Source organism: Penicillium psychrosexuale (assembly GCF_028828465.1).
Source record: "Penicillium psychrosexuale strain IBT 29551 chromosome Unknown utg000003l, whole genome shotgun sequence".
Taxonomy (NCBI): domain Eukaryota; kingdom Fungi; phylum Ascomycota; class Eurotiomycetes; order Eurotiales; family Aspergillaceae; genus Penicillium; species Penicillium psychrosexuale.
In genome coordinates, this window is record NW_026643188.1 from 172,540 (window position 1) to 199,268 (window position 26,729).

A 26,729-nucleotide genomic window follows, 5' to 3' on the forward strand; every position below is an offset into this window, starting at 1 on the left:
AAGTCAAGCTATACCTTAAGACGCAAGACCAATATCAGCAAGGCTATGCATGACTGCCGATTTTGATGTCAAAAGGTAGACTCAAGACTTTCCCCTAATTATCTTGCCGTGAACGAGTCTATCCAACCACGCTCGGATCCGGTGGCGTACGGATGTCCCAGAAACCTGTCATATCGCGGAGGCGTAAAGACATGCTGGCACAGACCACCCCAGCGCTTGGATCATCTCGCCGCTTCGGGCTATGAGTGTCAAGGAGTTGGCATAAATCCTTTACCGCTTGACGATCGACACTGTAGCTGGTCAGCTTTGAAATTCATGTTGAGTTTTCTTCTTTTTTTGGTATATTTACCGATATCTTCATCGCCAAGCTCGTGCGAAAGACCCACTCGCTGCGGCTGATGCTTCACTGAGCGACCATACACGATAGCGTGCTTGAAATCGTCCTTGATTGTGCGGTGAATAGCGTCACACTGTTTCGTTAGTATGATTCTTAGAAAGATGAGGGCAAGGCTTACGAAATTCTCGACTGTGCATGCATAAGAACGCAGCACAACAGGTGCTGAATAGTCAGGCGCTCTGCCCTTAGGCTTCGTGTAGATTCTGCGCAGCTTGAGCTTCTCCCACATCATCTCCATCAGCTCGTCGATATTCCATCCATGCTCCGAGCTAATTGGGCAGGCGTCTGGAATCCGGTACAGCAAATCCAACTCTTGGATGGAAATAGCGTCGATCTTGTTCAGCGCATAAATGACAGGGATGTAGCTGCGGCTCTTGGCTTCCAAGACATCAATCAGGTCGTCAATGGTGGCATCACATCGGATGGAGATATCAGCGGACGAAATCTTATACTCGCTCATCACAGCTTTGATTTCCTGGGATCTGTTAGTACTCATCAAAGACCAAAGACTCTGTGGGAGATCAACTTACGTCGTTGTCAATATGAGTCAATGGCTGAGTGCTCGTGATGGCAATACCACCCTTGTCCTTCTTCTTGAAGACAATGTTGGGAGGCTTCTTATTGATGCGAATGCCAAAGCCCTCCAATTCATTCTCGATAACTCGCTTGTCAACCAATGGCTTGTTCACGTCAAGGACGATGAAAATGAGATTGCAAGTCTTGGCCACCGCAATAACCTGTCGACCACGACCCTTGCCGTCTTTGGCACCTTCAATAATACCTGGAAGATCGAGCATCTGAATCTTGGCGCCATTGTACATCACTTGACCGGGGACAGTTGTGAGGGTTGTGAACTCGTAGGCCGCGGCTAGAGGGCGTTAGAGAAATCGGTTGTCAAGGAGAGTCTTTACTAACCTTCTGAATGTTGACCAGTCAGTTTATTCATCAGTGTACTCTTGCCAACGGACGGGAAACCAATGAAGCCACTGCACTTGTAAGCGTATGCGATCGCAAATCTCCTCGGGTAACTTACACACTGGCCACACCAGTACGCGCCACATCGAAGCCAGCTAATCTCAAGTTAGCACCTAGCAGAGTGTTCAGATCTTGAATACTCACATCCACCACCGCCACCACCTCCAGTCGGGGTCAGAAGTTCACGCTTGAGCTTAGCAAGCTTCGCCTTCAGTTGTCCTGCATATTGTCAGAAGACGTCATCGGTGAAAAGTCGTCGGTGTGCGCGTACCCAAATGATAAGAGGTGTTCTTGTTCTTTTGAGTCCGAGCCATTTCGGACTCGACCTCCTTGATCTGTACAAAATCATTGTTAGTAATTTGTTTGATGCTATGCTCAAAAATCTTTGACCGCACTCACCTTTTCAATAGTGGTCGACATTTTGGCGATTTGACCCAGCAATCAAAAATGAATCGAAGAAAAGATTGGAAATCCTAGTACCGAGGGACTCGATATATGTCCCTTAACAACCAGCGAGTTGAGCGACAAGTTTTGAAGAAATGCACTTGCGACCCGTGGACAATCTTGTGGCACCGCAGTTTTTAGTCAGGGCGGGGTGTGCGCCTAAGGCGACGAGGGCAAGTATGTCATTGCCAGCCTGAGGCATCATTTCTTATCGCTATCGCCAAATTGCAACATGGGCAACTACATACCTCCAGGGCTAGGTAGGTACTGTGGACATTGAATTACTCTACTTGGCCTCAAATTTCATAATGGAAATACACGGCTTGTGTATACTCATATCCTAGTTTGTATCTCGCTGTGGTGGACCCTCGATTTCGTCATTCGGCCAACTTCCGATACCGCTTCTTTGCTGCATAGACTTTATCCCAAACGCGCCCAGCACAACGCTCATTCAATATGCCATTCCTCAACGGGTCTGAGTTGATCACCGAGAAACCTGCCTTTGAGAAGCTCGTGGAGGATCTTAGTTCTGCGCTAGGTCCAAGCTCGGGTCTGGATTCTAGCGATGTCGATCCCATGGAGATACAGCTGTTGATGGAGAAATACGTCTCGAATTCGTATGAATGGGCTTCATATGCATTAGGTGATGCGAGTAGGACATACACAAGGAATCTGATTGATGAGGGAAATGGCAAGAGTAATTTGGTATGGAAATTGTCTCCCTCCAAATGATTGCTTGACTAACTCGTTCAGCTGATTCTTGTATGGAGCCCTGGAAAAGGAAGTACAATTCATGACCATGCCAACGCACACTGCGTGATGAAGGTATGTTCTTTTTAATTCGATACACGAGTAGAAGCTGATTTGAAATAGGTCCTAAAGGGCAAATTGCAAGAAGATCTATACTCATGGCCCGACCAAGAGCAGATCGAGAATGGCCGAAGCTCACCACCTCAGCTCATCAAGCAGACAACCTACAGCGAAAACCAGGTCACCTACATGTCCGACAAGCTTGGTCTGCATCGGGTATCCAATCCGGACCAGGACAACTTTGCTATCTCACTCCATCGTATGTTCTCTCGTGTCGAAATGAACAGAATCCAGACTAATTGATCAGTTTATACACCACCCAACGCCGCAATCCATGGATGTCGCATTTACGATGAACGAACTGGCGAGGCCATGCACATCAAGCAGACCAACTATTATTCGTTCCGCGGTCAGCGGCTCGATGATGGACAGAAGTAGTCTTGTCGATGCCCGTTATCAATAACGCTCATTGTGGGGTGTTCACCTTGTACATTACCTAAGTTTGCCGAAGTCATAGCCCCTATTTTGGTAGCTGAGACTGTTCCCTTCGGATACCCCTCTTGTACTTTTGTTCAATTACATATTCTTCTCCGACTTTTATTCATTATTGAAAGGCGTTCTGCGCCGTGATTGGCAAAGGAAATCTTATTTCTGGCATGTCATTTACTGGGACTTCTTGGATTTCTGTATTTTTTTTGCTTTTGGTCATAACTCTATTCAGAAGAACAGTCACTCATATGTAGGCCCGCTTGCTCTACATGAAAGCCTCAACATTCAGCTCTAGAGTACTGACTGGGTACTTCAACTCGTACTTCTCGAGCACGGTAGGGTGCAGAATACCGAAGGAGCCAATGACCTGGTCCTTGCCACCAATACAGACGTGGATGGAAGCAGCGTGGCCGGGGAAGTAAGTGGGATCTACACTGTTAGCGAATTTCTTAGTCTGTTTCGAGGAGGTACACACCGTCTAGTTCCTTGATATAGTACGAGTCGCCCGTAGGGGTCTCGCCCTCGACGAGGAAGTTGGTCTTAAGCATGGCCATGATACGATCAAGAAGACCGTGGACAATTTCAAACCCGCTAGTTTTACCATAGAAGGCAGCAGCAAAGTGTCTCTCGTTGCGGCTCTTGCGCTCCAGGGACAGATCCTTAAAGGCAACATCGCTGACCTCGAAGATCTTCATGGGAACAGAGTGGTGCTTGTTCTCACGGATGGTCTTGAGCAGACCCGGGAGCAGGCTGGTACGGACCACCTGGAACTCAAGGGTCTTGGGGTTAGCCAGCTTGACAGCGGTGTTTCCGTCATCCTTGCGGTTCAGCCAGCCAAAGTTCTCATCATGCGAGCACAGAATCAACGGTAACACCTCTGACCAACCGGCCATGGCAGTCTCCACACGAACAATGTCGGAAAGCTTGTTGATGGGGAGAGGTTGGGCGACTGTGCCAGAGATGTCGGGGAACGCACGGGGCAGCGAGTTGAAGCCGTAGGCAATGGCCACATCCTCCATGATATCACACTGGTGGAGTACATCGGCACGGGTTGGGGGGATTTCCACATTGATGATGTCTGAGACAGTGGTAGAAGGCTTGGCGCGGAAGGCCATCTTTGTGAGAAGAGTACAGATCTCTGCCGGGCTGAGGCTCAAGCCACAGCACTGGTTGATGTACGAGACTTCAGCCTGAGCGATGCGGGGAGAGATGTCAGGGGTGACGCGAGTCTCCCCGTTATGCTCAGACACAATCTGGACAGGCTCGATGGTGAACGGCTCCAACGTATATTGGGAGAACATGGTGACCATCATCTTGTTCACAATATCCAGCTTTGTCTTATCGAGAGCCGTGATCTCAATTAAAACATTGGTGGTGTTCAGGTTGATCTTCGAGTGATCGCCGTTGATAATGGGTGGCAGAGAGCAAACAGTCCGGTTGGAGTCGTAGATGACTGGATAGACTGGAGAGTCACGAATGATGTGTAGGTACTTGCCCAACTGTTGGTGCTTCTCGTAGAAGTTCATCAATTCCTCGCCATCCATCTCCTGGGTCTGGTTCAATGGGACAAACTTGATATCCTTGGGAGGGAGAGCCTCATAAGTGAAGGGGCCCTTCACGGTGTCCAAATCATGGGTACCGATTGATACAAGGGTTCGTTGCCGGGCCAAGTTCTGGTGGAGCTTGTCTTGGAGAGCAATGAAAGACGCATAACGAGCCTGGTCGAACTTGATGTTCCGTAGAATAGCGCCAGCTACGTAGGGTCTGATTTTCGTGGTCTATTTTGATCAGCGGAGCCCTTCCACCTGAGCAGAGTAGGTGTTGAAGTACTAACATCTTCCTTGACAATAATCCGCTCCATCTGTGCTGGCTGAGTCAACTTGTACTCGGGCAGGGGTTTCTGACCCAGGAAGATGTTCAACATGAGCGCAATGCCCTCGAAGCACAGCAAGTCATATCTGATCTCTTCTTAGTCTAGGTTCTTTCATTTGTTCTCCTCGGATGTCACGCGTACCGGTTGGCGGGGATCTCAATCTTGAGTTGCGGAGGTTCTTGCTTTCCATCGACGATAGGGCGGTCTGAGTTTGTAGTCTGAAAAGATCAGTATTGGCTATGTGTGGTCGGGTCTCAGAGAATGTACATCTTCGTCGAGCTCGATTCCTATTCAAAGTCAGTCATGCCCGGCAAGAATTTCCCAGCCAACCTACCAAATTCGAAACACAGCTCATCAAACTCCTCCGTGGTATAACTGCAGCAAGGTCAGTAGAGTTCAATGACAAAGTCCAGAGACGTACTCTCGGCCCAACTCTTGGAAAAGAGCGGCCTTGTCGACCGAGATGGTGGGCATGGTGGGGGTTGCTGATTCTGGTGTCAATCAGCGAAATGTCCGATAAATCAATGCGGAAACCAAGTAGGCGACTCCGACAGAATATAAAGAAAGCCCGTACAGAAATCCAGGAAGTAGTGATCGGTGCACAAAGTATTGGATGACTCTTGCGCTGGTGGAAATTCTGCCCGCAAGCCACCACCGCCACAGATCCCCCTCTTTTGTGACGATAGTATTGGTATAGTAATCCCCCTCCATATTCAAATGTTTGTGCGTACACCGCCAGTATGTAATTTACACCAGTAAACACTCAAAGCTCGACTGCCCTGCTCTGGTTGCTGCATCATCGAAGGGGGCTTTTTTCCTTTTCTCTTTACGAACTTGTATCGAATCTATTAATTTGCTGATCAAGGTACTCATTCAATTCTCGAGGTATGCTTCTGCTGAAGGTGTCCATGCGGCCCCAAACCCCCGCCCTCACGCTACCACCATTCATCCCCTTGCCATCTCGCGAAGTCGGAACTAATACTTATCAGCCACCCCATTGCCTCCTACACCACCTCTGCCGAATCGCTGTCAGGTCCAACACCACCCTATTCTCATTCAGGACCGGGACTCAGCGTGTCTCCTTAATAAATATCCAAATCCACAATGGAAGGCCAGAACGAGAACGATGAGCTCTACCCCATCGCCGTGCTCATTGACGAGTTGAAGGTAGATCTCCCTCCAGTCATACAGACAATATTGAGCTCACATTTCTTTAGCATGACGATGTGCTTCTCAGACTCAATGCCATTCACCGTCTATCCACGATCGCGCTTGCACTTGGACCCGACCGAACCCGAGAGGAGCTCATCCCATTTCTTGATGGTTTGTCCAGTGTTCAATCGCCTAGCAGCCCCGTCTAACAGTAATAGATTCCGTCGAGGACGAGGACGAAGTTTTGACTGCGCTGAGTGAAGAGCTGGGTAATTTTACAGAATATGTTGGGGGTCCAGAACACGCGCACGTCTTGCTCTCCCCGCTAGAGAATTTGGCGGCTATCGAGGAGCCCTTGGTGCGGGAGAAGGTACCACACCAGCTGAAAGTTTCTTGAGGCGCATGCTGACTTTACAGGCCGTTGAATCTCTCAACAAGGTATGCGAGCAGCTTTCAGAGAGCCAAGTTGAAGAGTATTTTGTTCCGCTAGTCCTCCGTCTCTCAAAGGCAGACTGGTTCACTTCGAAGGTCTCTGCGACTGGTCTTTACTCCACACCATACAAGAAGGCTACTCCGGCGTTGCAACAGAGCCTCCGACAGCATTTCGGGGCTTTGGTACACGATGAAACCCCAATGGTGCGGCGACAGGCAGCCAACAATCTGGCCAAGTTTGTCAAAGAAATGCAAACCCAGGTCATTATTGATGAAATAATTCCCTTGTTTCAATACTTGGCGAGCGATGATCAAGACAGTGTTCGTCTGCTTACAGTTGACATTCTTATTGCGATCGCGGAGGAAATTCCCAAAGAACAACAACCTAGCCACGGCGTCTTGTTGACTTCGCTGCGGAATCTGTTCGAAGACAAGAGCTGGAGGGTCCGATACATGGTTGCCGATCGATATGAAAAGGTAAATGGCCTTTGCCGAATTTCAGACTATTGAGCGACACTGATATATGCAGATTGCCAAAGCTGTCCACGAAGAGGTTGTCACCCGTGACATGGTTCCTGCCTTTGTCAAGCTCCTCAAAGATACAGAGGCCGAGGTTCGCACCGCAATTGCGGGCCAAATCCCTGGTATGATACCCTAGTTATATATAGTTGATACATGACTAACACATTCAGGCTTCTGCAATTTGATCGATCGCGACACTCTCCTCAATGAGATCATGACCAGCGTTGAAGACCTTGTCTCCGATCCCTCTCAGCACGTCCGGGCTGCCCTCGGTACTCAGATCAGCGGCCTCGCGCCTATTTTGGGCAAGGAGGAGTAAGTATCCTGCTTATCTGCTAGCAATAACCTATACTGACCATCCAGGACTATTGCCCATCTACTCCCCATGTTTCTCCAGATGCTCAAGGATGAATTCCCCGACGTCCGACTGCACATTATCTCGAAGCTCGAGCAAGTCAACAAAGGTAAATGCTGTCCAATTCTTTTAAAATGTATGTCTTCTAACCCTTGACAGTCATTGGTATCCAGCTTCTCTCCCAGTCTCTTCTTCCCGCCATTGTTCAACTGGCCGAGGATAAGCAATGGCGTGTTCGCCTTGCCATCATTGAATATATTCCACTCCTTGCCAGTCAACTTGGAGTCGAGTTCTTTGACGAGCAGCTGAGCGATCTTTGCATGGGCTGGCTTGGGGATACTGTCTTTTCCATCCGAGAGGCTGCCACTGAGAACCTGAAGAAACTGACAGAGGTATTCGGCGTGGAGTGGTCAAAAGCTTCTATCATTCCCAAGGTGATGGCCATGGGCCAACACCCTAACTATCTTTACCGCATGACGACATGCTTTGCCGTTTCTGTAAGTTCACTTTCTTGCTACATCAGTCAATGCTAATTGTCAGACCCTCACTCCCGTTGTCAACCTCGAAATTATTGAGAGCTCTCTCCTACCTATTCTGGAACGCCTAGTGACGGATGAAATCCCCAATATTCGCTTCAACGTCGCCAAGTCCTACGCCGTTCTCATCGTCACACTGCGTCGTCTGCCAGCCGATAAGACCTTAGTTGAGGTGGAGAAGTCCGAAGAGCCTATCGCGCCATCACCCCGGAGCCTGGAGTTGATTCAGTCAAGGGTTGTGCCAAGTTTGGAGAAGTTGCAGGAGGATGACGATGTGGATGTCCGATACTTTGCTACAACTGCTGGTGGCAATCAGGATGAGATGCAAACCTCTCCTTAAACTATGCACTTGTTCGGCCAATATCCAACAAGACATTTTGTCAGGTTAGAGAATAACCAAGCGTCCTTTTCTTCCAGGCGTTTTTAATGTAGGGCTTTCACATAACGTTTAGCCAGGGTAGGTAGTCAAAAGCAAATGCGCAAATAAAGACGTGTGGTGCATGTAAAGCCACTAGTTACTACAATATAGTTAGTACATGCATATTAGAGGGTAAAGAGAGGGCTTTAAGCCGGCCCTGGCTAGAGTGCGCCGGGGGAGCACCTGAACCTTGTGATTCATTTGTCAGCAAAAAGCGGCCCCTGGGCCGGGCATCCAGTCCATGGTCGGACTGCTTGTTTTAGTTATCACTGGCAGTATATCAAATAAATTTGGGAGACCGATATCAACATCTAAAATATGCTTTTCTAAACCGCGCTGCGTCTCATCGGCATGTCGATTAGCTTGTGATCCTATCGAGACTCTCATTTATATGACTCTTCAGTCGCCATGTCGTGGCCATACCATTTCATTTCTCTCTCGGAAAACGACAAGCTGCATCGCAGGGAGCTGCTTGATCTTCGCGGCTATTACGCACAATGGTCAATCATTGTTGTCATCGTCGCGGTTCGAATTTTTCGCTTTGCTACGAGATCAACTGCTAAGTGGGATGGCCCAGTTTCTGGAAAAACCCGACAGTATCTTGTCTGCGGGCTGTGGCTACTATGGCTTCTAGGCCTTTCCATATGGAACAGTGGTGATGGTAAGTCTTCATCTCCTGGTAAGTTTGAGCAACGAGCTAACATGGAAGATTACCTCCATTTGACCAAAGCATTGGGGCGAGTTGGCCTGTCCCAACTGCCACTGCAGGTTCTAATGTCTCCGGCATACATCTCTCGGCCGGCAGCCTCATCTGTACTGTCTCTTCTTACTGGTATCCCTCAGCCAACGTTGACTCCGTACCACCGTCTCTTTGGTCGGGCGATGGTCTCTCTTCTGCTGGCTCACGCCGCGCTGTATACGCTGTTCTTCGTGCAATCCAGCCATCCTGACTTTGGTATATTGCTCCTCAAACGAGTCCAAGACTTAGACGTCCAATGTGGCCTAGCCGCGATATTCTCGGCGGTGCTACTCATTCTCTTCGTGCGGCCTGCTTCCCAGAAGGGACTCCAGTCTTGGCTTGTGCAGGGAACCTTTCAAGAACGCAGAAAGATGTTTTACTTTGGTCATGTGTCTTTGGTGGTATTATTGTGTGTTGCGGCTTATATCCATGTTAAGCAGGCGCAGAAGTACATTCTGCAGACTTTGGCAGCTTCTGTGCTTAATTGGGTGTGCTGTTGGGCGCTATGTTAGTGTAGGCTGGGGAAATATAACATCCTTTCAAAAAGGAAATTCCCTTGGTCAGCATCTCACTATTTACTCTATGGATGTAATATATGAGCTTATGTAGCATAAATCTCATTCATGAGGTCCATAGGAGTTTATGATACATTTTGTTTTGTCCTTGGTTAGATCTTGTTTTTCTGAGACAACTTCGATCTACATGTATGGAATCTAACCCCTTTTTTCCCTCCCCCTTAGTAGTAGAAACAACAAAGAGTGAGTAGGAAGTTCAACGGTATGTTGTATACTTATATAGTACATGCACTGTGTACGCTGATATATATTCAATGGTGGTCAGGTTTGCTACTTCAAGAAGGTTAAAATATATTTCTGCCAATGAATTCCTGAACGATATTCTTAGTTTTCTATCGCACGATATACATCAATGTACTCCGTACGGGGAAGTCAAAGCACATTTGGTGACACGTATATGAATAGATTATGGCGTACCTCCCCTGCATCCGGGCAACGCCACATACTAATAGATTGGCCCCTTGGAGAATTGGGGCCACACAAATTAAGAACATCATATTATAACATTACTGATCGCCTTTGTCTTTTAAACGCTTGAACAGCACATAGATAGCTAATTAGATTGTGACGATTACGTTAGAAAGGCTTGGCGGATAACTAAGGTTCACTAATAGCCCGAGGCCAACTCTAGACTTATGGAGAACCCTCCTGACGACCTTAGCCTCGCTCTCCTTCTTCATGCCTCCCCCCAATGGCAGCATGCGCATTCAACGGTTGATTGTATTACTTGCGATCGGCGTTCTTGCCTGTCTTTCTCTCCTACTATTACGATCATCGAAGCACCCCGAGCCGCAGCCCATAGATTTGCCTCCTCCCGAACCAATACAACACCCTCAGCTCCATGCGGGGCAGAACACATACCTCCCCGAAAAGGAACACCCGATCACGCGTCTGGTTGGAAATGCCCAACAAGATTTCAATCATGCGCAGTCCCGGCAATCAAAAACCCTGGCCGAGGCCGTGAATGAATACAAGCGTCGCTATAATATGCACCCGCCGCCATTTTTCGACAAGTGGTTCGAGTTTGCCCAGTCGAGAAATGTACAGCTCATCGATGATTTCGATACCATCTACCACACCCTCCTCCCCTTCTGGGGTGTGAAACCTAGAACGATTCGCGAACGGGCGCGCGAGACACTCGGATTTGACAATGCGATGATTGGTGTTCTAATTCGCGACGGCAAGGTGTCCTTAACGGATGGAGGGGGCGACGCCGGTAAGTGGCAACGAGACGCCACGGCCGGTATGATGAATTCTTTTGTGAAATACTTGCCCGACATGGACCTGGTGTTCAACACTCACGATGAGCCGCGCGTAATCCTCCCCAGCGAAGACCTCCAGCGATTGGTGCAGACAGCCAAGGATTTCACTATCCCAGCAGCGTTCAAGAACACTCCGACCAATGCGTGGTCCCCACGTGCTTCGGACCTAAACAAAGGCGATCGCATCGACGAGGTGCGCACCACTCGTTTCAACCGTTTCGCACACCAACCGACCTGGACAAATTCCCGAGTATCTTGTCCGGTTAACAGCCCAGCGCGCTCGCTCGAAGAAAATCCCACTGATGACGTTGATCCCTATGCCTATGGCGAACTCGGCTTCATCTACAACACCACGGCGGCCTCTGACATCTGCAATACCCCCTCCCTCCGCCATACATACGGATTCTTTGACCGACCCAACGCCTTTGATGTCGTCCACGACCTGTTCCCCGTCTTTTCACAGAGCAAGATCTCTAGCTTCCAGGACATTATTTACCCAAGTCCTTGGTACTGGGCCGACAAGGTTCCCTACGATACTGAAAAGGACTATGCTTGGGAGGCTAAGACCGACCGAATGTACTGGCGTGGCTCTACAACCGGTGGGTTTTCGCGTGCGGGTGGCTGGCGCCGACAACATCGGCAGCAATTTGTCGACAACGTCAACGCCTTAGGCACCACTCAAATTCTCGCTCGCCAGGGGGACAGCTGGGTTTCACAGGTTATCAACCGGGACGCCTATCGTGATTCCTTCGATGTCAAGTTCACATTTATCGGCCAGTGCGACCCGGACGACTGCAACGCGCAGACTGCGTACTTTGGAGTGTTCAAGCAGGCTGGGCAACAAGATGCGTGGGCGCACAAGTTCCTAGTCGACATCGATGGGAACGCTTTTAGCGGGCGGTTCCACGCTTTCTTGCATAGCAACAGCTTTGTCTACAAGATCGCCATCTTCCGCGAATGGCATGACGAGTGGCTGAAGCCCTGGGTGCATTACGTCCCTCTCAGCTTGAAAGGCAACGAGTACGTCGAGAGCATGCGATACTTCACTTCAGAAGAAGAGGGCAAAAAGGCCGCCCTTCAAATCGCTAATCAGGGTCAGCGCTGGGCACAGCAGACCCTACGAAATGAAGACCTGGAGGTTTGGTTCTTCCGGTTACTCCTAGAGTAAGGACCTCGTCATTCCATGAGAGAATTCTGCTAACTTGCTCACTTTTCAGGTATGGTCGCTTGGTAGACGACAACCGTGAACAACTAGGGTTCGTTCTTTGATCTGTATATATTCCCTTCGACGAGATGATGGCTTTTTGTTTTTGTTTTTTTTTTTTTGGACTCCTGTTAATACCCCCTTTCCCTTGGACTGTCTTCTACCAATAATATTTGTGCATGTGGAGGTGGCGTTTGATCTGCCATAGATTGAGAAAAGCTGTAAACTGCCTACAATTTACAGTGTAATGTGATTGCAATCCTAGATTTCATCCTGATATCATCTAAATTATCTAGATTATGGATACCCCGTACCTACATATTTACATGTAGGTACCCGCTGTCAACCGTTTTATATCGCTGACTCAGGCGTGACGCTACCTGTGGACCGAGCTCTGGTTGCCACAGCTCTAGATTTATTACGAGCTTCATCTCACTCCTTAACACACGATTCCAATATGGGCAGGTCCATATCCCGCCTCTTGATCGGGGCAGCCGTCTTTGCCTATGGATTCTTTACAGTTGTTCTTTACGACCTCGTTGCCTTGGCGAAAGGCACATACTTTAGACGCCCCACTGAATCCGAGAAACGAGACCTACAGCTTGGTGAGCTATGTATGTACCAATCGTGAAGGTTCTTTGCTGACTCTCCAGCTCGTGCTCGCCTGTGGGATTTATCTAAAGATTTCGAAGGTCTCTCTCACCACATTCTAACCTTGCAAAGCGGATTCAAGTTCCATTTTGTTAGTAACGATACTCCGAACACACCGAAAACCGTCAATTCCGATAAACCATTGGTCATCTTCATCCACGGATTCCCCGATAGCTGGGCGATCTGGCGACACATTATCAAAAGCCCTGCTCTGCAAGAGGCCGTTTCACTCGTTGCGATTGACCTTCCCGGATATGGAGGAACAGAGAGCCTGGAAGAATATAATGCAACAAATGTCTTGGAGAAATTGACAGAGCTGATCGTCACTCTGCGGACCCAGTATGGCGTGGACTCGGGCAACGAGAGCAACAAGAAGAGGACGATAATTGTCGCCCATGATTGGGGTTGTGTCTTGTCCATGCGCCTCGCTGCCGAAGCTCCGTCCCTAGCCCATCGGTTCATCCTGTCCAATGGACCATCAGTATGTCAAAACACCGGGGAAGATGTTATCTCAACTAACGATTCAGATCAAATTGGTTGAATCTAATATCCGCCGTCTACTCTTCTCGACTAATAAGATGCTCGGTAACGCCTGGCGTTCACCAATGCATGCCCGCGTCCCGCTGATGCAGGCACTCCGAACCCTCACCCCTCTCGCCCGCCAGCTTGTTCTATCGGGCTATATCTTTGCCATGCAGCTACCAACGCCAATTGTCTACTACCTCCTGTCTGGAGGCAACCGGTCACTATTAAGAATTTGCCACCTCACCTCCTACAACAAGGACGAATATACCCCCCTTGACGTGGCCAACAGTATGGCCAGCACCATGGGTCCGTCTACCGCAGAATCGGATACTAAAACCCCCAGCGGTGATGCCTATCCCGCCAACCTCAGCGAGCGAGCGTTCGCACATGTCATGCACATGGCGGCTTATTACCGTGATCGGGCGGCGACGGCGTCTTGGACCAAATCTATTGAGACGGTTGCTAGCTTACACAGTATTTCATCCGGAAAGCGACTGTCCAGCAGCGGAGCTGGACTGTTTGACGAAGGTCCCCCGGGCGCTCTCAAAGCTAGCGCAACCATTTTCTGGGGCAAGGATGATATTGCTCTTGACCAGAGGATCTGCCTTGATGGGATGGGTGATTACTTAGCGCAGGGATCCCATATTGTGCTGCTTCCCCGCACGGGACATTGGACTCCGGTTGAGCGTGAGAGCGGCGCAGCTTTGATCAAGACTATTGAATGGGCTGCTCAAGGTGAAGAGACAGACATCGGGACGGCCATCGCTGAATCCTACCCGGGTGTTCAGGTCACCTTTTCGCGATAAACATAGGCAATATGTCGGACGACTCCAATATTCAACGTTTTCGTTCTGCGGGGCAACCCGAACTAAAGCGGTTAGGTGATGTTTCACTTAGACCAGACCGACCACTTATAGAAGATGGATTCCATATATGTTTTGTATAGAAGTGTAGAATAGCATAGAGAATATCGGATATCGAATCCACGAACTGTAGAGAAGACCGAAAACATACGGAGTACCCAAAAGAGAAGTCCAGCGGGATCGCTGATTTACCCGAAACCACTCCACTTCCCCTCGGGAGCTTTGACCTTAGCTCTCCTGCATCCCGGCCTTTGCTTCCCCATTGCCTTTGCTTCTCTCAATTCCACAAAAGATTTCTTCCTTACACAACATGCTGTGAAAAAAAAAATCCAATCTCCTGTTTTCGTCGCCCCTCGAACCTGTGGTCCAGGTACCACAGTCGGTGTATTGGGCTCCTACCGGCCTGAACTTTCCTTGGCAATTGACAGGTTAAATATAGCCCCGACAGCTCTTCTCAGCTCTTCTCGTCTTATTTTGGGGGGTTTTTCTTCTCTGCTCCAGACTTCCTCGGGCGCCTGATCATTCTTTTGCTGTTAGACTGTTGGGTCTGTGGCGTGATGGATTCCAATGGAGGAGCAGTCTACTGCACGGTATTTTACCAACCCCCCCCCCCTATGCGTACGGCGTAAACTGACCGATGAGACAGCTTCTGTTGAGTGACAATTATCTTCCCGGTAAGTTCTCATTCATGTGGAATGTGGAAGTATTCTAAATATCAATAGGTGCTATGGTCCTTGCCCATTCCCTACGTGACAATGGTACAAAAGCGAAATTGGTGGCGCTCTTTACGCCAGACCGACTACAATCGACCACCATTGATGAGCTAAGAGTACGTACAGCATCCCCACAATCTCCTATACTTTTGGCTTACCTATTAGACCGTCTACGACGAGCTGGTCCCAGTGAACTCAATGGTAAACGACACGCCGGCGAATCTCTGGCTCATGGACCGTCCCGACCTAATTGCTACATTCACCAAGATCGAGCTCTGGCGCCTGACGCAATACCAGCGGGTCGTATACCTTGATTGTGATATCATAGCTCTCCGAGCCCCTGACGAGCTGTTATCACTGGAAGCAGACTTTGCTGCCGCGCCTGACGTTGGTTGGCCGGATTGCTTTAATAGTGGAATGATGGTTCTCCGACCTAATCTACAGGACTACTATGCGCTGAGGGCACTCGCCCAACGAGGTATCAGCTTCGATGGCGCCGACCAGGGTCTGCTGAACATGCATTTCCGGGACTGGCATAGGCTAAGCTTCACGTATAACTGCACGCCAAGTGCCAATTACCAGTACATTCCTGCGTACAAGCATTTCCAGAGTACCATCAGTCTTATCCATTTCATTGGTGCCCGGAAGCCGTGGAATATGCCGAGACAGATTGTCCCGCTGGAGTCTCCGTACAATCAGCTTCTAGGCCAGTGGTGGGCTATCTATGACAGACACTATCGTCTGCCATTTGTAAGTGGTATGAAAGACTATGAAGATATGGACTGACATTTTTAGGTACCGACCACGTCAGCTGAGATTAAAAAAACGGCGTTGGCTCAAGGTCCTGTTGGAGAACCCACGAGCTTCCACGGCAAATCAGTCGAGCACGAACACTCTGCTGCCGTTCCTGTTTTGAGTATGGTACCGCAGTATGTTCGCGGAGAGGAGCATGTCTCAACATTTATCCCACCATTTCCTCCCGCGCCAATCACTTTTGCGCCTCGACTGAGCCACGAAACATACGAGCCAGAGATACAAACACCGACACAGGCACAGCTCCACTATCCCGATGGCCATATTCACCAACCACAGCCGCTGGTGCCGATTCGTCCAATTAGCGAGTATCAATCGCCCCCATCTCCGGCCCCAGATGCCTCGACCTTTGAGGCGCCAACGTGGGATCCTTCACGGTGAGAGCTTATCCCTCGGCGTCGTCTACAATGCTAATATCCCATAGAGAGCCACCACCGGTCAACACGAAACCCGAAGGTATTAGCTTACAACAGAAAACCTACAATATGTCTGAAGACACGCATCTATTCCAACCCCCGTCATCCTACCCCGAGGCGCCGAAAAACATGTGGTATGAGGTTCCAGCCAAACCAGAACCTAAACCTACTACGGTCTTCCCCTGGGAGCACCATGCTCCGAAACCCACCCGCGTCTTCGCCGAGGCACCTGTAGAGTTAGTGGAAACTCCCACGGTACCATCAGAACAAGAGCAGCATTCACCTCCAAGCGAGTCAACCCCTCCCGGACCCTCATCTTCTTACACCCGGGTACCATATGAACCCAGTGCCGAATCATGGCAAACATACACACGCTCCAACGCCTGGGATGAGGACCCAGAGATTCAGCGCTATATTGAGACGATCCAAGGACGGCGCACAAAATCACAAGTGACCAGTCCGGGAGCCCACTCCAACAGCCCCGGAAAATCACCTCCCACGCCAGGCTTCCACCCCAATACCAAAATTACCGACTTTCCATCAGAAGTCGAGCGCCCCAGTCTGCCTGTAACGCCGGCCCCGATCCACCGCACCAGCTACGGGAATGAAGCCTCCGGTACTGCCGCTCTCCCTACTGCCGAGGGCGTGTGTAGCCAGGAGGAATGGGTGGGTATTACGGCTGATGTGTTCTCTTCTCTCCTCAGTGCAACGTACTTATTATGGCGGTTTATAGAATCCCCTGGCTCAGCTCGAGGAGCTGCATCGTCAGCACTCGGAGGTTTTGGAGCATCCCGAGCGGCTGTCTAGTCGGCTTGCCGCTGCAGCATATCGTGAGCGTTGACAGTACTTATTCCTTTTCTTTTCTTTTCTTGTCTTTTTGAATTTTGGGATAATCTGACTTTATTTGTTTTATGATTGATTGATTAGGAGATGTACTCGATCTTGTTTGATTGTTGTTGCATATGCATCTGTATGGAGATTTCATGGGTGATATTTTGTTATGAAATAATAACTGAAGGGAGCATTGAATTCTTCCTACGCTTACATTTCAACTGGAGATCCATTTCCTAGGAGATATGAAGGAAGTCTAAAGGCTTTAAATTAGTTATTTCTACCAAAGAGTGTGTCGTTGGCTTGATATACGCTCCAGTTCGAAATTCCTGTCACTTCTGAACCAAAGTAATATTGAACGATTCGATCCGATTCGAATGTGGACATGAAATCGATATCTCCTCACACTATACACAAAGTAGGCACCGGGTAATCGAGGAACTCGCACGGGACTAGACAACAGATATCGAGGCTTTGATTCCGGTGTATGATACCTGATATTCAATGGCAAGAAAAGCCTCTCCTGGTCAATGTAGACCACACCTCGAACACCTTTCAACGCGATGACCAACGTATTGGCCAGTACAAATTATAGGATTGCGAATAATGGCTTTGAAGGTCATGTAATTTTGATTGCGTGAGATAGAGTATCAGGTTAGGTTAGGACAGAAAAAAACATTTACTCCTGAGCGAAAGTCTCCGCACCACCCTCTGCCTCTGCGGCCTGCTGCTCGGCAAGACGCTGCTGCTCGGCGGCCTGCTGAGCGGCGATAGCCTTGGCACCGTAATCCTGGCTCATAGGCTGGAGAACGGGCTGCTCCTCCTTGGGCTCGATGATAGTGACCGAGTCGGGGAGAGTCTTCTGGGGACCGGCCTTGCCCTCGGGGTCGGAGCCGCGCATGATCTTAACCTTGATACCGAGGACACCCTGGCGGAGAAGAACGTGACGAGTGGCGGAGTCGATGAACTCCTTGGCGGGCTGACCGGAGTGGATCATGAAACCGTCCTGTTACTTGTGTTAGCCATGATATTCTTCAAAGGCTCGTTTTGCGATCGATTCGTCCGGCGCAATTCCCCTGGTATAGACGTACAGTGAACTTCATGGACTTGGCGCGGGCGGCACGGAGCTTTCCGGACACAACAACCTCGCAACCCTTGGCACCGGACTCCATAATGAAACGGAGGACACCGTAGCAGGCACGACGAACGGCAAGACCGTTAAGGAGCTTGTAGCGGAGGGACTCGCACTGAGCGACAGCGGAGAGACCGCGGTTCTGGACCTTGGCGGCGTAGAGGGAGACGGAGTTCTCGGGGAACTTGAAGCGCTTCTGGATGAGGGAGGTGAGCTCGCGGATGCGGCGACCCTGCTCACCGAGAACCTCCTGGGTGTGGGTGGCACGGACAACTGGAAAGCCCGTTAGCATCAGATCCCCAATCGAATTCCGCAGATCCCAACGCGATCGTAAATCGTCCTCTTCCTCCTCTTTCCAGGCAATTTCACCAGCGATTTTCAAGCGATCACACGAGGGATTGGTTTTTCGGATTTGACGTACTGATGTCGGTGACAGTGGGAGTCACACGGACTTCCACACCGGAGTAGCCCTCCTCGGCCAGCTCGCGCTGGAAGAACTCGTTCAGCTCGGCATAGAAGACACCGTCGGCGACGAACTTTCTGCGCTTAGAAATAGCTCCCTGAACAGCGGCCATTTTGACGTTCCTGGTGGTGGTGGAATCGGGGGTTGTCGACGGAGGGGATCGTGGTCGAGAGACTTCAATTCTGAGAGTGCATTATTTAGTGGGGATTTTTCGGGACTAGGGCTGCTTGCCCGTTTGGGCCAGGGCTCAACCCTCGCTTGCCGGCGCTTTTCCTGTTTGGTCCTAGTGCTGTTACCTTATCCCTGAGGCAATATTCGTAAGGCAATAAGGCATTAACTAGGAGTTAACATTACATCGAACTATACGGAGTACTCCGTCATTGGACGAATCATTCATGGTTGTTTAAACGCAGATGCATAACATACAGTTGTAAATGCTTGCAAATCATATCTGATTCCTTTGATTATCTCGTTCATTGCATCTCTACTTCTAACTCGGTCGGTTTATCGGTGCGCTCCGCTGGGAATGCAAGCTTAGATACACCCGACGTCACAGCAGCTGCCATCCCCGAGACATCAGTCGTTTTGACAGCACTATCTGGCCTTGCAGTCTCAATACCAGTCAACACCGTACTTTCCGGGATATCACTGGGTGCCGATGAGGAACGGGGGCCGTTCATCTCCGCATCTGTTCGACCGAATACCTCATTCCACCACCGTGTTTCATTGACCCGGGGAAATATAAGTCGTTCCTTGCCGCGCTGATTGTCATCAATGACAGGGTCATACAGATGGTTCGTGAATTGTTCCCTGCGAGCGAGGAAATAATCCCAAACGCTACGGGTTCGTTCACTGGCTTTCCAATCCACGCGTTCTTTCTCGTTGTTGAACAAAAATGTGCCATATTGACAGGAGTAGAGATGATAAAGAAGTCGTCGCAGGAAACGCTCATTAAACTCAAATCGTGTCGGATATTGATGAAGCAGCTGATATGTTGCGTCTAAGAACTGATGGAACACAGGGCTCGTCTCTTTTGGCTTGGTTATCTCCTTCTCGGGCACTCCCGAGCGCGGTATAGTAGGCTTCTTCGCAGGAGTGTCAGAGTCATAGGTTTGAAGCTCTCCATCCAAGTCCGGCAAAGAGTCACGGCTATTGTTGTCTCGACCAAAGAATCCTTTGGCACTAAGGAATGCATTTTCAATGGCCTTGCCTGCACCCCCGCCGTCACCAAATGCACGATTGGGGTCTCCACCGATGCGTTCATTTTCAATCTGGAACCATTTCTCGCTGTTCAAATGACCAGACCGGTGTCGGAACATGTGTCCAAATGAAAGCCAGTCTTTCTCTACCAGCACCATGAATCCCTCCAGCGTCCGGAAGTAAGGATCCAAACAAATCTGGCTCAGCGCACTGAGCTGACTCGTGCGATCCCAGCCATCAGAGCAGTGGATCAAAACATGAGAATGAGTGAGACCAACTTGACGAGTGATCAGCCTGGCTCCGTCCAAGATCCCGCCAATGTGCTTCAACCAGCCGCTGCGCGCTAGCTGGTCACGATTTGGCCCTAATGGAGTAACATCTGAGTCCTTCAAAGCATCGATCACTTTGTTCAGCGAGTCTCGCATGACGTGGATATTGTCAATACCAAGATATGCCTTGGTAGCGAATTTGTAGTTGTCCATGTTCTCTGATCCAAGTCCAACAGCCTGCATGGCAAATGCATTCACCGTAGGGCGTGCGTCCACTATCAGATTAGACTGCTGAGCGCCATATATCGAGCGATGATCTTCAGAATCGCCACTTGTAGCAGCTAACAGGTCGTCCTCGAGTTCCTCGGCATTGGTGAATTCGGGGACTATCACCTGGTTCATCCCCGGGCTGCTAAAATCCGTTTCTTTCTCCGTGGCCGAGAAACTCGCCAATGGCCGCTCAGAGCGAGAAGTCAAGAAGATAGCGGACAGAAGCTTTTCGTCTTGAATGCTTCGGTTCTGGCGGACACCGACCAGCGGCTGTGAGCTTCTAGTAATGGTGCAATTATTGACAGGGTGAAAGTATGTGAGGGCAGGGATTCTTGCTCGAGATCGATAGCGTCCTGCGTAATTAAGTGTATTGTCGGAGATGGAACAAGGTACGGGTATGAGAGCGGGATATGTAGGGGAGAACTTAAATGTGTTAGTAGAGCACATTTGGACTAATTTGTGCGAGCATACCTCGTAGTTCATGTTGATCTCTGAAAGACGCCATGCTTTCCCTTCGTCCAAGCAGCCCTGGCGTGCCCATTCCTTGCGCGGGTCATACAGCTCCCACCCATTAAACTCCTTTTCTGGCGGGGGAGGCTGATAGCTAAAGGCGTAAAGCTTATCAATACGACTCGATTTGCACGTCCACTGTTTGATGCTCTCGAATACATCTCGTGCTTTGTGCTCATTTACAAAGTAAAAACAAACGAATGTGAAGTCTCGGCATCGGAGGCGGATAGAAGAGAGCTGACGGGAAGCGGCGGGAGCTGGCCGCAGGGTGCAGAAAGCGATGATAGGGTATGTGATCCACAGCTCTCTGGGTCTTGTTATGGCGCCCTTTATCTGGTCTTCTGGTGAGATTGGGGGGGTGTGCGAAAATATGAGGTGGTGAGGGGTTAGATGGAGGGTGCCATCGACCTGCTCTCCGCGGCGAGCCAAGGTCACATTGTCAACCTGGAGTGACATGGTCAGTGATTGGTCTGTGGTGGCACTCAAGATATGTTTTTCGAACCTTAGCAATCCGTGTTTTCTCCATGCCGTATAAATCACTGGCGCATGGTCTTCATGATGAATATGCTGGGTGAGGGGAACAGTAGGACAGGAGAAGCGGAGAATCGGAGGGCAGCAGTGATCACGAGTGAGATGGATCAATATAGGTATATATAATTTAATGTGGGTCTGCAATCAATTGGGGCGACTACTCAGTTACAAGCACCTGCCTGGGCCGCCTTGGAGTTATCGTGAGGCGCGCAGAGTACATGTAGTTGGGATGAGTGGTGTTACACGTCACGGGCCTTGATCGGCTGTGGGGCCTCACCAAGGTCACGCCTACAACGTACAAACCATACGAGGGATCTGGACGGCCTGCGGCCGCCCGATAGTCGTTGCAGAGCAAAACGACTGATTCTAACTTCTAATGCTACGTAAAGTGTGACTATAGAAGCTCTGGAGAAAATAATGATGGTTCATTCTCTAGGTATGGTAAGTCTATTTTTTCCGCCGGTTGTGTTATTCTGCCAAAGTTAGCCGATGACTTTTCACCGCATAGCTTCTCGCTTCGCTCCGCAATTATGTTCTATGCATTTTTGCTATACCCGGTCAGAATAGATTAATTTCAAATGAGAAATCTCGGCCTATATAGATTAAAAGCCAAAGCATAATCCGTGTCTAGAGCATATATATTTTACATAATGTACAGTAAATACAAACCCAAGACGCCGCCATGATGGCCGTTGATGCACGCTGTACAAATTCAAAATAGAAGTGACCCATGCTATTAATCCACGTATCTTTTGCCGTGGATTTTGAATGCCATGTCACATGCCGCGTTGTAGAACGAATGGAACTCATGATCAAGCTGCTCGGAGTGGTCATTCCCTGCGGCCAAGTCAATTTGAGGAATCTGCATACCCAGAGAGACCTCGTTTGTCCGAGCAGCAAGGAACGAACCGCTTTCGTAATACCGGTAGTCAAGCGGCCGTCCATCAAAGTTGTACTTTTGGATAACGGCGCCTCGAATGTCGCTGAGTGGAGGGAACATGTATTCCACAGCGACGCTGTTCTCTGCCATTGATTCGTCTGACTTCTTGGATTTGGTTTTTTGCGAGGCAGGCTGATGAACAAGATCACAGGGAAGGATGATGTTGCAAAATATAGGAATGTGAACAGGACCTTGCGAAGCTCCACTGTTGACGATCGAGCCCTGGAGTGAGGTTTTAATGCTTTGCAGCATTACTTGGATCGGGAGCGAAAAGGAAGTCTCGGGGAAGAGGTGCTCAGAGGAGCTTTGCGGGTGTTCTGAGTTGGGAGATGACTTATACAAGAGGTCTTGGGAGATAGTTCGTGTGAAACGCAGGTCCAGACCATTTTCCGGAAGCAAGTAGTCAACGCTGTTTGTGGCGAGGATAGCCTTTACGCTGTGGACGTCCACGCCATCCAGGTTTGAATTCACGGCTATCTCAATTTCGAGTTCCGGTGGGGATGCTGCGTTGGAGGTTGGAGACAATCGAAGTCGATATAGCTGTGCCTCGTTCTTCGGGCGAATAGGCGTGAGTGAGTTGATGAAACGCGACACCAGAGGTACGTCGTTTGTGAAAGCCCGTGGAAGGGAGAGTCTCCCTAGCTGTGCCGGACTGATGGCTGTATCATCGAAAGAGGGCTTTTGCATAAAAAGGCATTTCCCAACCACGGCTGTCACGGATTCATGCAAACCGGCGACTAAACCGTTCTTCGGAGGAGTAACCCGGAGAAGCTTCAATAGTTCATCTGAGAGTCGTGTTTGATGCTTGTCGAAGAAAGGGGTTTCAAGGGATTCCGCCTCCGCGTTTTGACTGGAAGACATTGCCCAGCGGAACCAAGACTTTTGCTGCTCGAACCACGAAGCATGAGTTTCTGGTTTGTAGCTATAAGCACTGGCAAGTTCCGAAGCAGGTAAATATGTTGAAAATGGCGTCGATGGAGATGTAGTGTTAGATAAGGCCAAGTTCAAGGTCCTCCGCGCATTATCTGCTCCCAACTTATTCTCGTTAAGATAGAGAATCTTTTGTGGTGGTCTGTGTGCTCGGTGTTCCACAAATACACCGTGTGTGCTGTTGACCCATTCCAAAAAGTCTGGTGTAAAAACTTGACTTATTCCATCTCCATGAATATATGGGTTGATTCCAACATCATCCTCGCGAATTCTGCCAGTGGCATCAATGATAATCTCGTGCACAGACTCACAATCATCTCGCTTGCCAGTAAGTGATACCAGGCCCGCAGATTGTGTGACATCAATACCACAGCCATGGAGACTAGCTAGCTCATGGAAAGAGAAATGCTCGGCATGGAGAAGCAAGGATATGAATTGAGCTGGTATGCGGAATTCCAGCTGGCCACGCTCGCCATCAGCCACCAGCTGCCAACAATTCCGAACGATCGTCTCTGCAGCCCGGGATTTTCCCCTGAAGCCCTTGGTCTTTCCCAATAACGATTTGGAGTTACTTGACCCCCATGTCCAACCTTTCTCTTCTATCACAGAATTGCGGTTGTACTCTGAAATAAACTCCGACAATTGCTTGTATGTGAAAGAGGAAGCTAATTTTGACCACAATGCCTTGAGATCGGCAGCAGGCAAGATCTGTCCTACTTGATATGATCCACGAATCTCATCAATTCTTTCATGGACTGACTTATCGCTGGGCGATGAGTTCTCCTCGTTAAGTTCGTCCAACATGGTGCTGATTGTGCCGCCATATTCATTCTCGGGCTTTTTGTTGCGATTGCGATTCAACATTCGGCGGCGACGGGAAGGCACAACAACTATTTGCCCTGGCTTTCCAAGCGTATCCACATCCAATGTAAACGTGCCTGCTTCACGTTTTCCATTATCTTTCGGTTCGCGGTTTCGTTCGGATTTGGGGCCATCGAAAGCGTCGCGTTCATCATCGCGACTCCAGTTACTCTGGTATCGGGGAAGAACGGCGTGTGGGTATGACAATAATGGTCTCCGATATGAAAGCGACTGGAAGCTCAGAAGCCCCAGCTTGTTCCCTGTGGGGCGTCGAAGCATGACAGAACAATAGGTCTATTGCAAACCTGGTGAAGGCAAATATCTGTGATCGCTTTTCTCCGGCGATAATCGGGGCGCTAGGCCGCGATAAGAAAATAATTCCTGCCTCAGGCAGAATTCCCTATCTACTATGTGTACGATTTTCAACAAAAACTTTGATTATGTAGGACAACGCTCTCTCAGATATCTCTCCTAATTCTGTGCGAAAGGGTTTATCTAAAGTAGATGATTCAAACCATATGCTAATAAGTAACGCAGAAAGGTATGTAGAATTCATTCCTTTGGTACAACTTCCCAGCTGCGCAAGTCCTCTCTTACATCGAACTCAGAAAGCTCATTATTTGTATCTGGCACCTTCCATGCCCGACCCATGACCCCCTCATACAACTGCTGCTCGATGCTTCCACCCTTTTTCTGATGCCCAAGCGCAGCGAGAGACTCTGGGGTCTTACTGCTCCTATGTGAGCGATTGCTGGAAGAACTCTTAGGGCGCCGCTCGAAACTTGGAGACAATTTTTTGCCAGACCGGCTTTGTCGTGGGGCCGTCTCTGTTGTCAATAGGATATCACGGCGATCGCCCGCTGAGATGCCAGCGTGGGAATTGTGTGCATCGTTGTTCCAGCAAGAACTTCCAGCAAACAACTCTTCAACCAACTGATCAGCAGGCAGATCACCGGCTCTGGAAGACCACGACGCTGCTAAGGTGCGCCGATACATGTCTTGCATATCTGCAGTCTCCCGGCTCTTGCTGTCAATAGACGGCAGCTGGCCAAATTCATCGGCGTTGACGGGCTGGTCGGTGGATTGAACAACTCCGGCGATTCCTCCAAAGACGGTGGCAGATTTCAGATGTGGTCTTTTGTAATCAGCATTGAGAGTGTGGGTCAGAAATAAGTTTAGGGCTTCACTTACGTCGTGAAGTTGCGGTCTCCTTCTAGCTGACGCATCGCGATCCCAATCTTGACAGTACTGTTCACTTTACTTTCATGCATCAGGTATCGCCGAATGATCCCTTCGTCTTCCTCTGTTTTTTCCACATATTCAGCAAGATTGAGTTTGATTTTGCCCAGCACGCTCTTTTCGGACATGGGCGGCGAGGTGAACTCCTGTATGACTTCAAAATTGAGTTCACACTCCTGAAGAATTGATGTCCTGTCAATTGTAAGCCTTACTTGAAGGCATTTCTCATAACCCCAGTAAGCGCGGTGATCTAATAGAGTTGCTTTCTCTGTGTAGCCTTGGTGTTCAGTGGAGCTTGACGATGGCAATCGCCATCGCACAAAAGCAACGCTGTTGCCCAAGGGGACGTTATTGATATCGATGATCTTTTTAAGGTCAGAAATCTTAATAACATTTCGACGGTCTGTGTATAATGCATACCCTTAGAATGAGCTCGAACCTAGGCTGTAGCAGAGTCAGTTACAGATGTACTTCAGTCGGCTTTATTGGTTAACTTACTCGTCTATTCTTGGGGACTATGGTGAGTGTGTTAGCTTACATCAATCAACAGGCATAGAGGAACATACCAAATGCCTGCATGTTAACGGTCACGTCACCGGCTCAAGCTTGTGGGAACTCAGATGCCACAAGCACATCAACTGGTCCACTCAGGACCGACCTCGAGGAAATATCTCGGTCTGGGGCTGAGAAGAAACTCAACTAGCATGAATATCAAATGCCAAGCAGTGATAGCGTCGTCAAATTGGCTAAGAGTCCTCCCCGCATACACCGTGGACATTATGGGCGGTGAAGTGTCATAACATGGCAGAATCAATAACCAGACTCGCCAATATTCATCTCACCTCTTCTCCCAAAGTCTCAGGCGATCAATACCTGTTGCTTGCGAAATAGTACCATTTGTTTCAACCTTATATCGCTCCACGACGATGGTGAAACCCGAGCCTACTCCTCCCGCTTCATCTCTTCCTGCCGAAGCCGCAACAGTCCCTTTGGATTCAACAACCCGCGTTACCCCAATCCACCCTGATCTCACCGAAATAAAAGTTCCAAAAGGGGCACTGCCATCATATTGCTATGACCCAGTAACATGCCAACCAATCAAACATCGGGATTACCAAACTGAGCTTATGCAACTGGAAGAACAATACAAAACACGCGAGGCAGCGCTCCATGCGCAGGAAGAAATTGCCAAAGAGGTGAAAGAGAAGATTGAGACTGCGGAACGGAAACGAGAGGAGGTTCAAAAATCCATGGACAAAAAGGTCAAGGAACGCGACACCGAGATGAAGGTCGTGTCCAAGTTTCAAGAGACCAAGGCATCGGACATTCCGTCTCGAGGGAGGTGACAGCAGCATTTCTTCTAAACCATTCAGACGACAAAGGAAAAAC

General features: G+C 49.4%; 13 protein-coding genes across 13 annotated transcripts; 7 read left to right on the top strand and 6 right to left on the bottom strand.

The window, feature by feature from the left end:
* Positions 1 to 164: 164 nt before the first annotated feature.
* N7518_003970 (GTP-binding protein RBG1) lies at positions 165 to 1,835 on the bottom strand. Its single transcript, XM_057184897.1, has 9 exons — positions 1,772 to 1,835; positions 1,644 to 1,707; positions 1,517 to 1,591; positions 1,431 to 1,467; positions 1,313 to 1,383; positions 928 to 1,265; positions 516 to 872; positions 350 to 470; positions 165 to 290 (listed from the first exon to the last, which is right to left on the bottom strand). The coding sequence occupies exons 1-9, from the start codon at positions 1,790 to 1,792 to the stop codon at positions 271 to 273; spliced, it is 1,104 nt and encodes a 367-aa protein (XP_057041667.1). The 5' UTR covers positions 1,793 to 1,835; the 3' UTR covers positions 165 to 270.
* A 437-nt stretch (positions 1,836 to 2,272) lies between these two features.
* Positions 2,273 to 3,064, top strand: N7518_003971 (putative cysteine dioxygenase Cdo1; the record flags this gene model as incomplete). Its single annotated transcript, XM_057184898.1, has 4 exons — positions 2,273 to 2,521; positions 2,570 to 2,641; positions 2,690 to 2,885; positions 2,934 to 3,064. The coding sequence occupies 4 exons, from the start codon at positions 2,273 to 2,275 to the stop codon at positions 3,062 to 3,064; spliced, it is 648 nt and encodes a 215-aa protein (XP_057041668.1).
* Positions 3,065 to 3,380: 316 nt separating this feature from the next.
* N7518_003972 (phenylalanine--tRNA ligase subunit beta) lies at positions 3,381 to 5,462 on the bottom strand (the record flags this gene model as incomplete). The annotated part of the gene is made up of 7 exons (XM_057184899.1): positions 3,381 to 3,544; positions 3,591 to 4,893; positions 4,950 to 5,073; positions 5,130 to 5,206; positions 5,256 to 5,275; positions 5,323 to 5,363; positions 5,410 to 5,462. 7 exons carry the CDS (start codon positions 5,460 to 5,462, stop codon positions 3,381 to 3,383), a joined length of 1,782 nt encoding a protein of 593 aa, XP_057041669.1.
* A 599-nt stretch (positions 5,463 to 6,061) lies between these two features.
* N7518_003973 (protein phosphatase 2A structural subunit TPD3) lies at positions 6,062 to 8,325 on the top strand (the record flags this gene model as incomplete). The annotated part of the gene is made up of 9 exons (XM_057184900.1): positions 6,062 to 6,155; positions 6,206 to 6,311; positions 6,359 to 6,510; positions 6,558 to 7,049; positions 7,102 to 7,216; positions 7,265 to 7,409; positions 7,458 to 7,558; positions 7,609 to 7,946; positions 7,990 to 8,325. Exons 1-9 carry the CDS (start codon positions 6,093 to 6,095, stop codon positions 8,323 to 8,325), a joined length of 1,848 nt encoding a protein of 615 aa, XP_057041670.1. The 5' UTR covers positions 6,062 to 6,092.
* A 486-nt stretch (positions 8,326 to 8,811) lies between these two features.
* Positions 8,812 to 9,654, top strand: N7518_003974 (putative metalloreductase Fre8; the record flags this gene model as incomplete). Its single annotated transcript, XM_057184901.1, has 2 exons — positions 8,812 to 9,064; positions 9,113 to 9,654. The coding sequence occupies 2 exons, from the start codon at positions 8,812 to 8,814 to the stop codon at positions 9,652 to 9,654; spliced, it is 795 nt and encodes a 264-aa protein (XP_057041671.1).
* A 741-nt stretch (positions 9,655 to 10,395) lies between these two features.
* Positions 10,396 to 12,248, top strand: N7518_003975 (putative capsule-associated protein CAP1; the record flags this gene model as incomplete). The annotated part of the gene is made up of 2 exons (XM_057184902.1): positions 10,396 to 12,143; positions 12,197 to 12,248. 2 exons carry the CDS (start codon positions 10,396 to 10,398, stop codon positions 12,246 to 12,248), a joined length of 1,800 nt encoding a protein of 599 aa, XP_057041672.1.
* A 392-nt stretch (positions 12,249 to 12,640) lies between these two features.
* Positions 12,641 to 14,165, top strand: N7518_003976 (alpha/beta fold hydrolase; the record flags this gene model as incomplete). Its single annotated transcript, XM_057184903.1, has 3 exons — positions 12,641 to 12,788; positions 12,837 to 13,315; positions 13,362 to 14,165. The coding sequence occupies 3 exons, from the start codon at positions 12,641 to 12,643 to the stop codon at positions 14,163 to 14,165; spliced, it is 1,431 nt and encodes a 476-aa protein (XP_057041673.1).
* Positions 14,166 to 14,779: 614 nt separating this feature from the next.
* Positions 14,780 to 16,971, top strand: N7518_003977 (uncharacterized protein; the record flags this gene model as incomplete). Its single annotated transcript, XM_057184904.1, has 6 exons — positions 14,780 to 14,812; positions 14,869 to 14,896; positions 14,945 to 15,051; positions 15,101 to 15,685; positions 15,731 to 16,125; positions 16,173 to 16,971. The coding sequence occupies 6 exons, from the start codon at positions 14,780 to 14,782 to the stop codon at positions 16,969 to 16,971; spliced, it is 1,947 nt and encodes a 648-aa protein (XP_057041674.1).
* A 703-nt stretch (positions 16,972 to 17,674) lies between these two features.
* On the bottom strand, positions 17,675 to 18,702 carry N7518_003978 (40S ribosomal protein uS3; the record flags this gene model as incomplete). The annotated part of the gene is made up of 3 exons (XM_057184905.1): positions 17,675 to 18,001; positions 18,087 to 18,400; positions 18,549 to 18,702. The coding sequence occupies 3 exons, from the start codon at positions 18,700 to 18,702 to the stop codon at positions 17,675 to 17,677; spliced, it is 795 nt and encodes a 264-aa protein (XP_057041675.1).
* A 361-nt stretch (positions 18,703 to 19,063) lies between these two features.
* N7518_003979 (phosphatidylinositol-3-phosphatase YMR1) lies at positions 19,064 to 21,295 on the bottom strand (the record flags this gene model as incomplete). Its single annotated transcript, XM_057184906.1, has 2 exons — positions 19,064 to 20,752; positions 20,801 to 21,295. 2 exons carry the CDS (start codon positions 21,293 to 21,295, stop codon positions 19,064 to 19,066), a joined length of 2,184 nt encoding a protein of 727 aa, XP_057041676.1.
* Positions 21,296 to 22,106: 811 nt separating this feature from the next.
* Positions 22,107 to 24,380, bottom strand: N7518_003980 (putative respiratory complex assembly protein Rmp1; the record flags this gene model as incomplete). The annotated part of the gene is made up of 1 exon (XM_057184907.1): positions 22,107 to 24,380. One exon carries the CDS (start codon positions 24,378 to 24,380, stop codon positions 22,107 to 22,109), a length of 2,274 nt encoding a protein of 757 aa, XP_057041677.1.
* Positions 24,381 to 24,653: 273 nt separating this feature from the next.
* On the bottom strand, positions 24,654 to 25,919 carry N7518_003981 (N-terminal C2 domain-containing protein; the record flags this gene model as incomplete). Its single annotated transcript, XM_057184908.1, has 5 exons — positions 24,654 to 25,236; positions 25,293 to 25,705; positions 25,761 to 25,784; positions 25,839 to 25,855; positions 25,907 to 25,919. 5 exons carry the CDS (start codon positions 25,917 to 25,919, stop codon positions 24,654 to 24,656), a joined length of 1,050 nt encoding a protein of 349 aa, XP_057041678.1.
* Positions 25,920 to 26,266: 347 nt separating this feature from the next.
* Positions 26,267 to 26,686, top strand: N7518_003982 (uncharacterized protein; the record flags this gene model as incomplete). The annotated part of the gene is made up of 1 exon (XM_057184909.1): positions 26,267 to 26,686. The coding sequence occupies one exon, from the start codon at positions 26,267 to 26,269 to the stop codon at positions 26,684 to 26,686; it is 420 nt and encodes a 139-aa protein (XP_057041679.1).
* Positions 26,687 to 26,729: the final 43 nt, after the last annotated feature.

What these genes read in the sequence shown, in the direction of transcription:
- N7518_003970 (XM_057184897.1), bottom strand. Translation starts at nt 1,792, where the DNA reads ATGTCGACCACTATTGAAAAG. An exon ending in GAACACCTCTTATCATTTGG is followed by an intron (nt 1,592 to 1,643) that starts GTACGCGCACAC and finishes GACAATATGCAG; the next exon opens with GACAACTGAAGGCGAAGCTT. An exon ending in TGACTCATATTGACAACGAC is followed by an intron (nt 873 to 927) that starts GTAAGTTGATCT and finishes AACAGATCCCAG; the next exon opens with GAAATCAAAGCTGTGATGAG.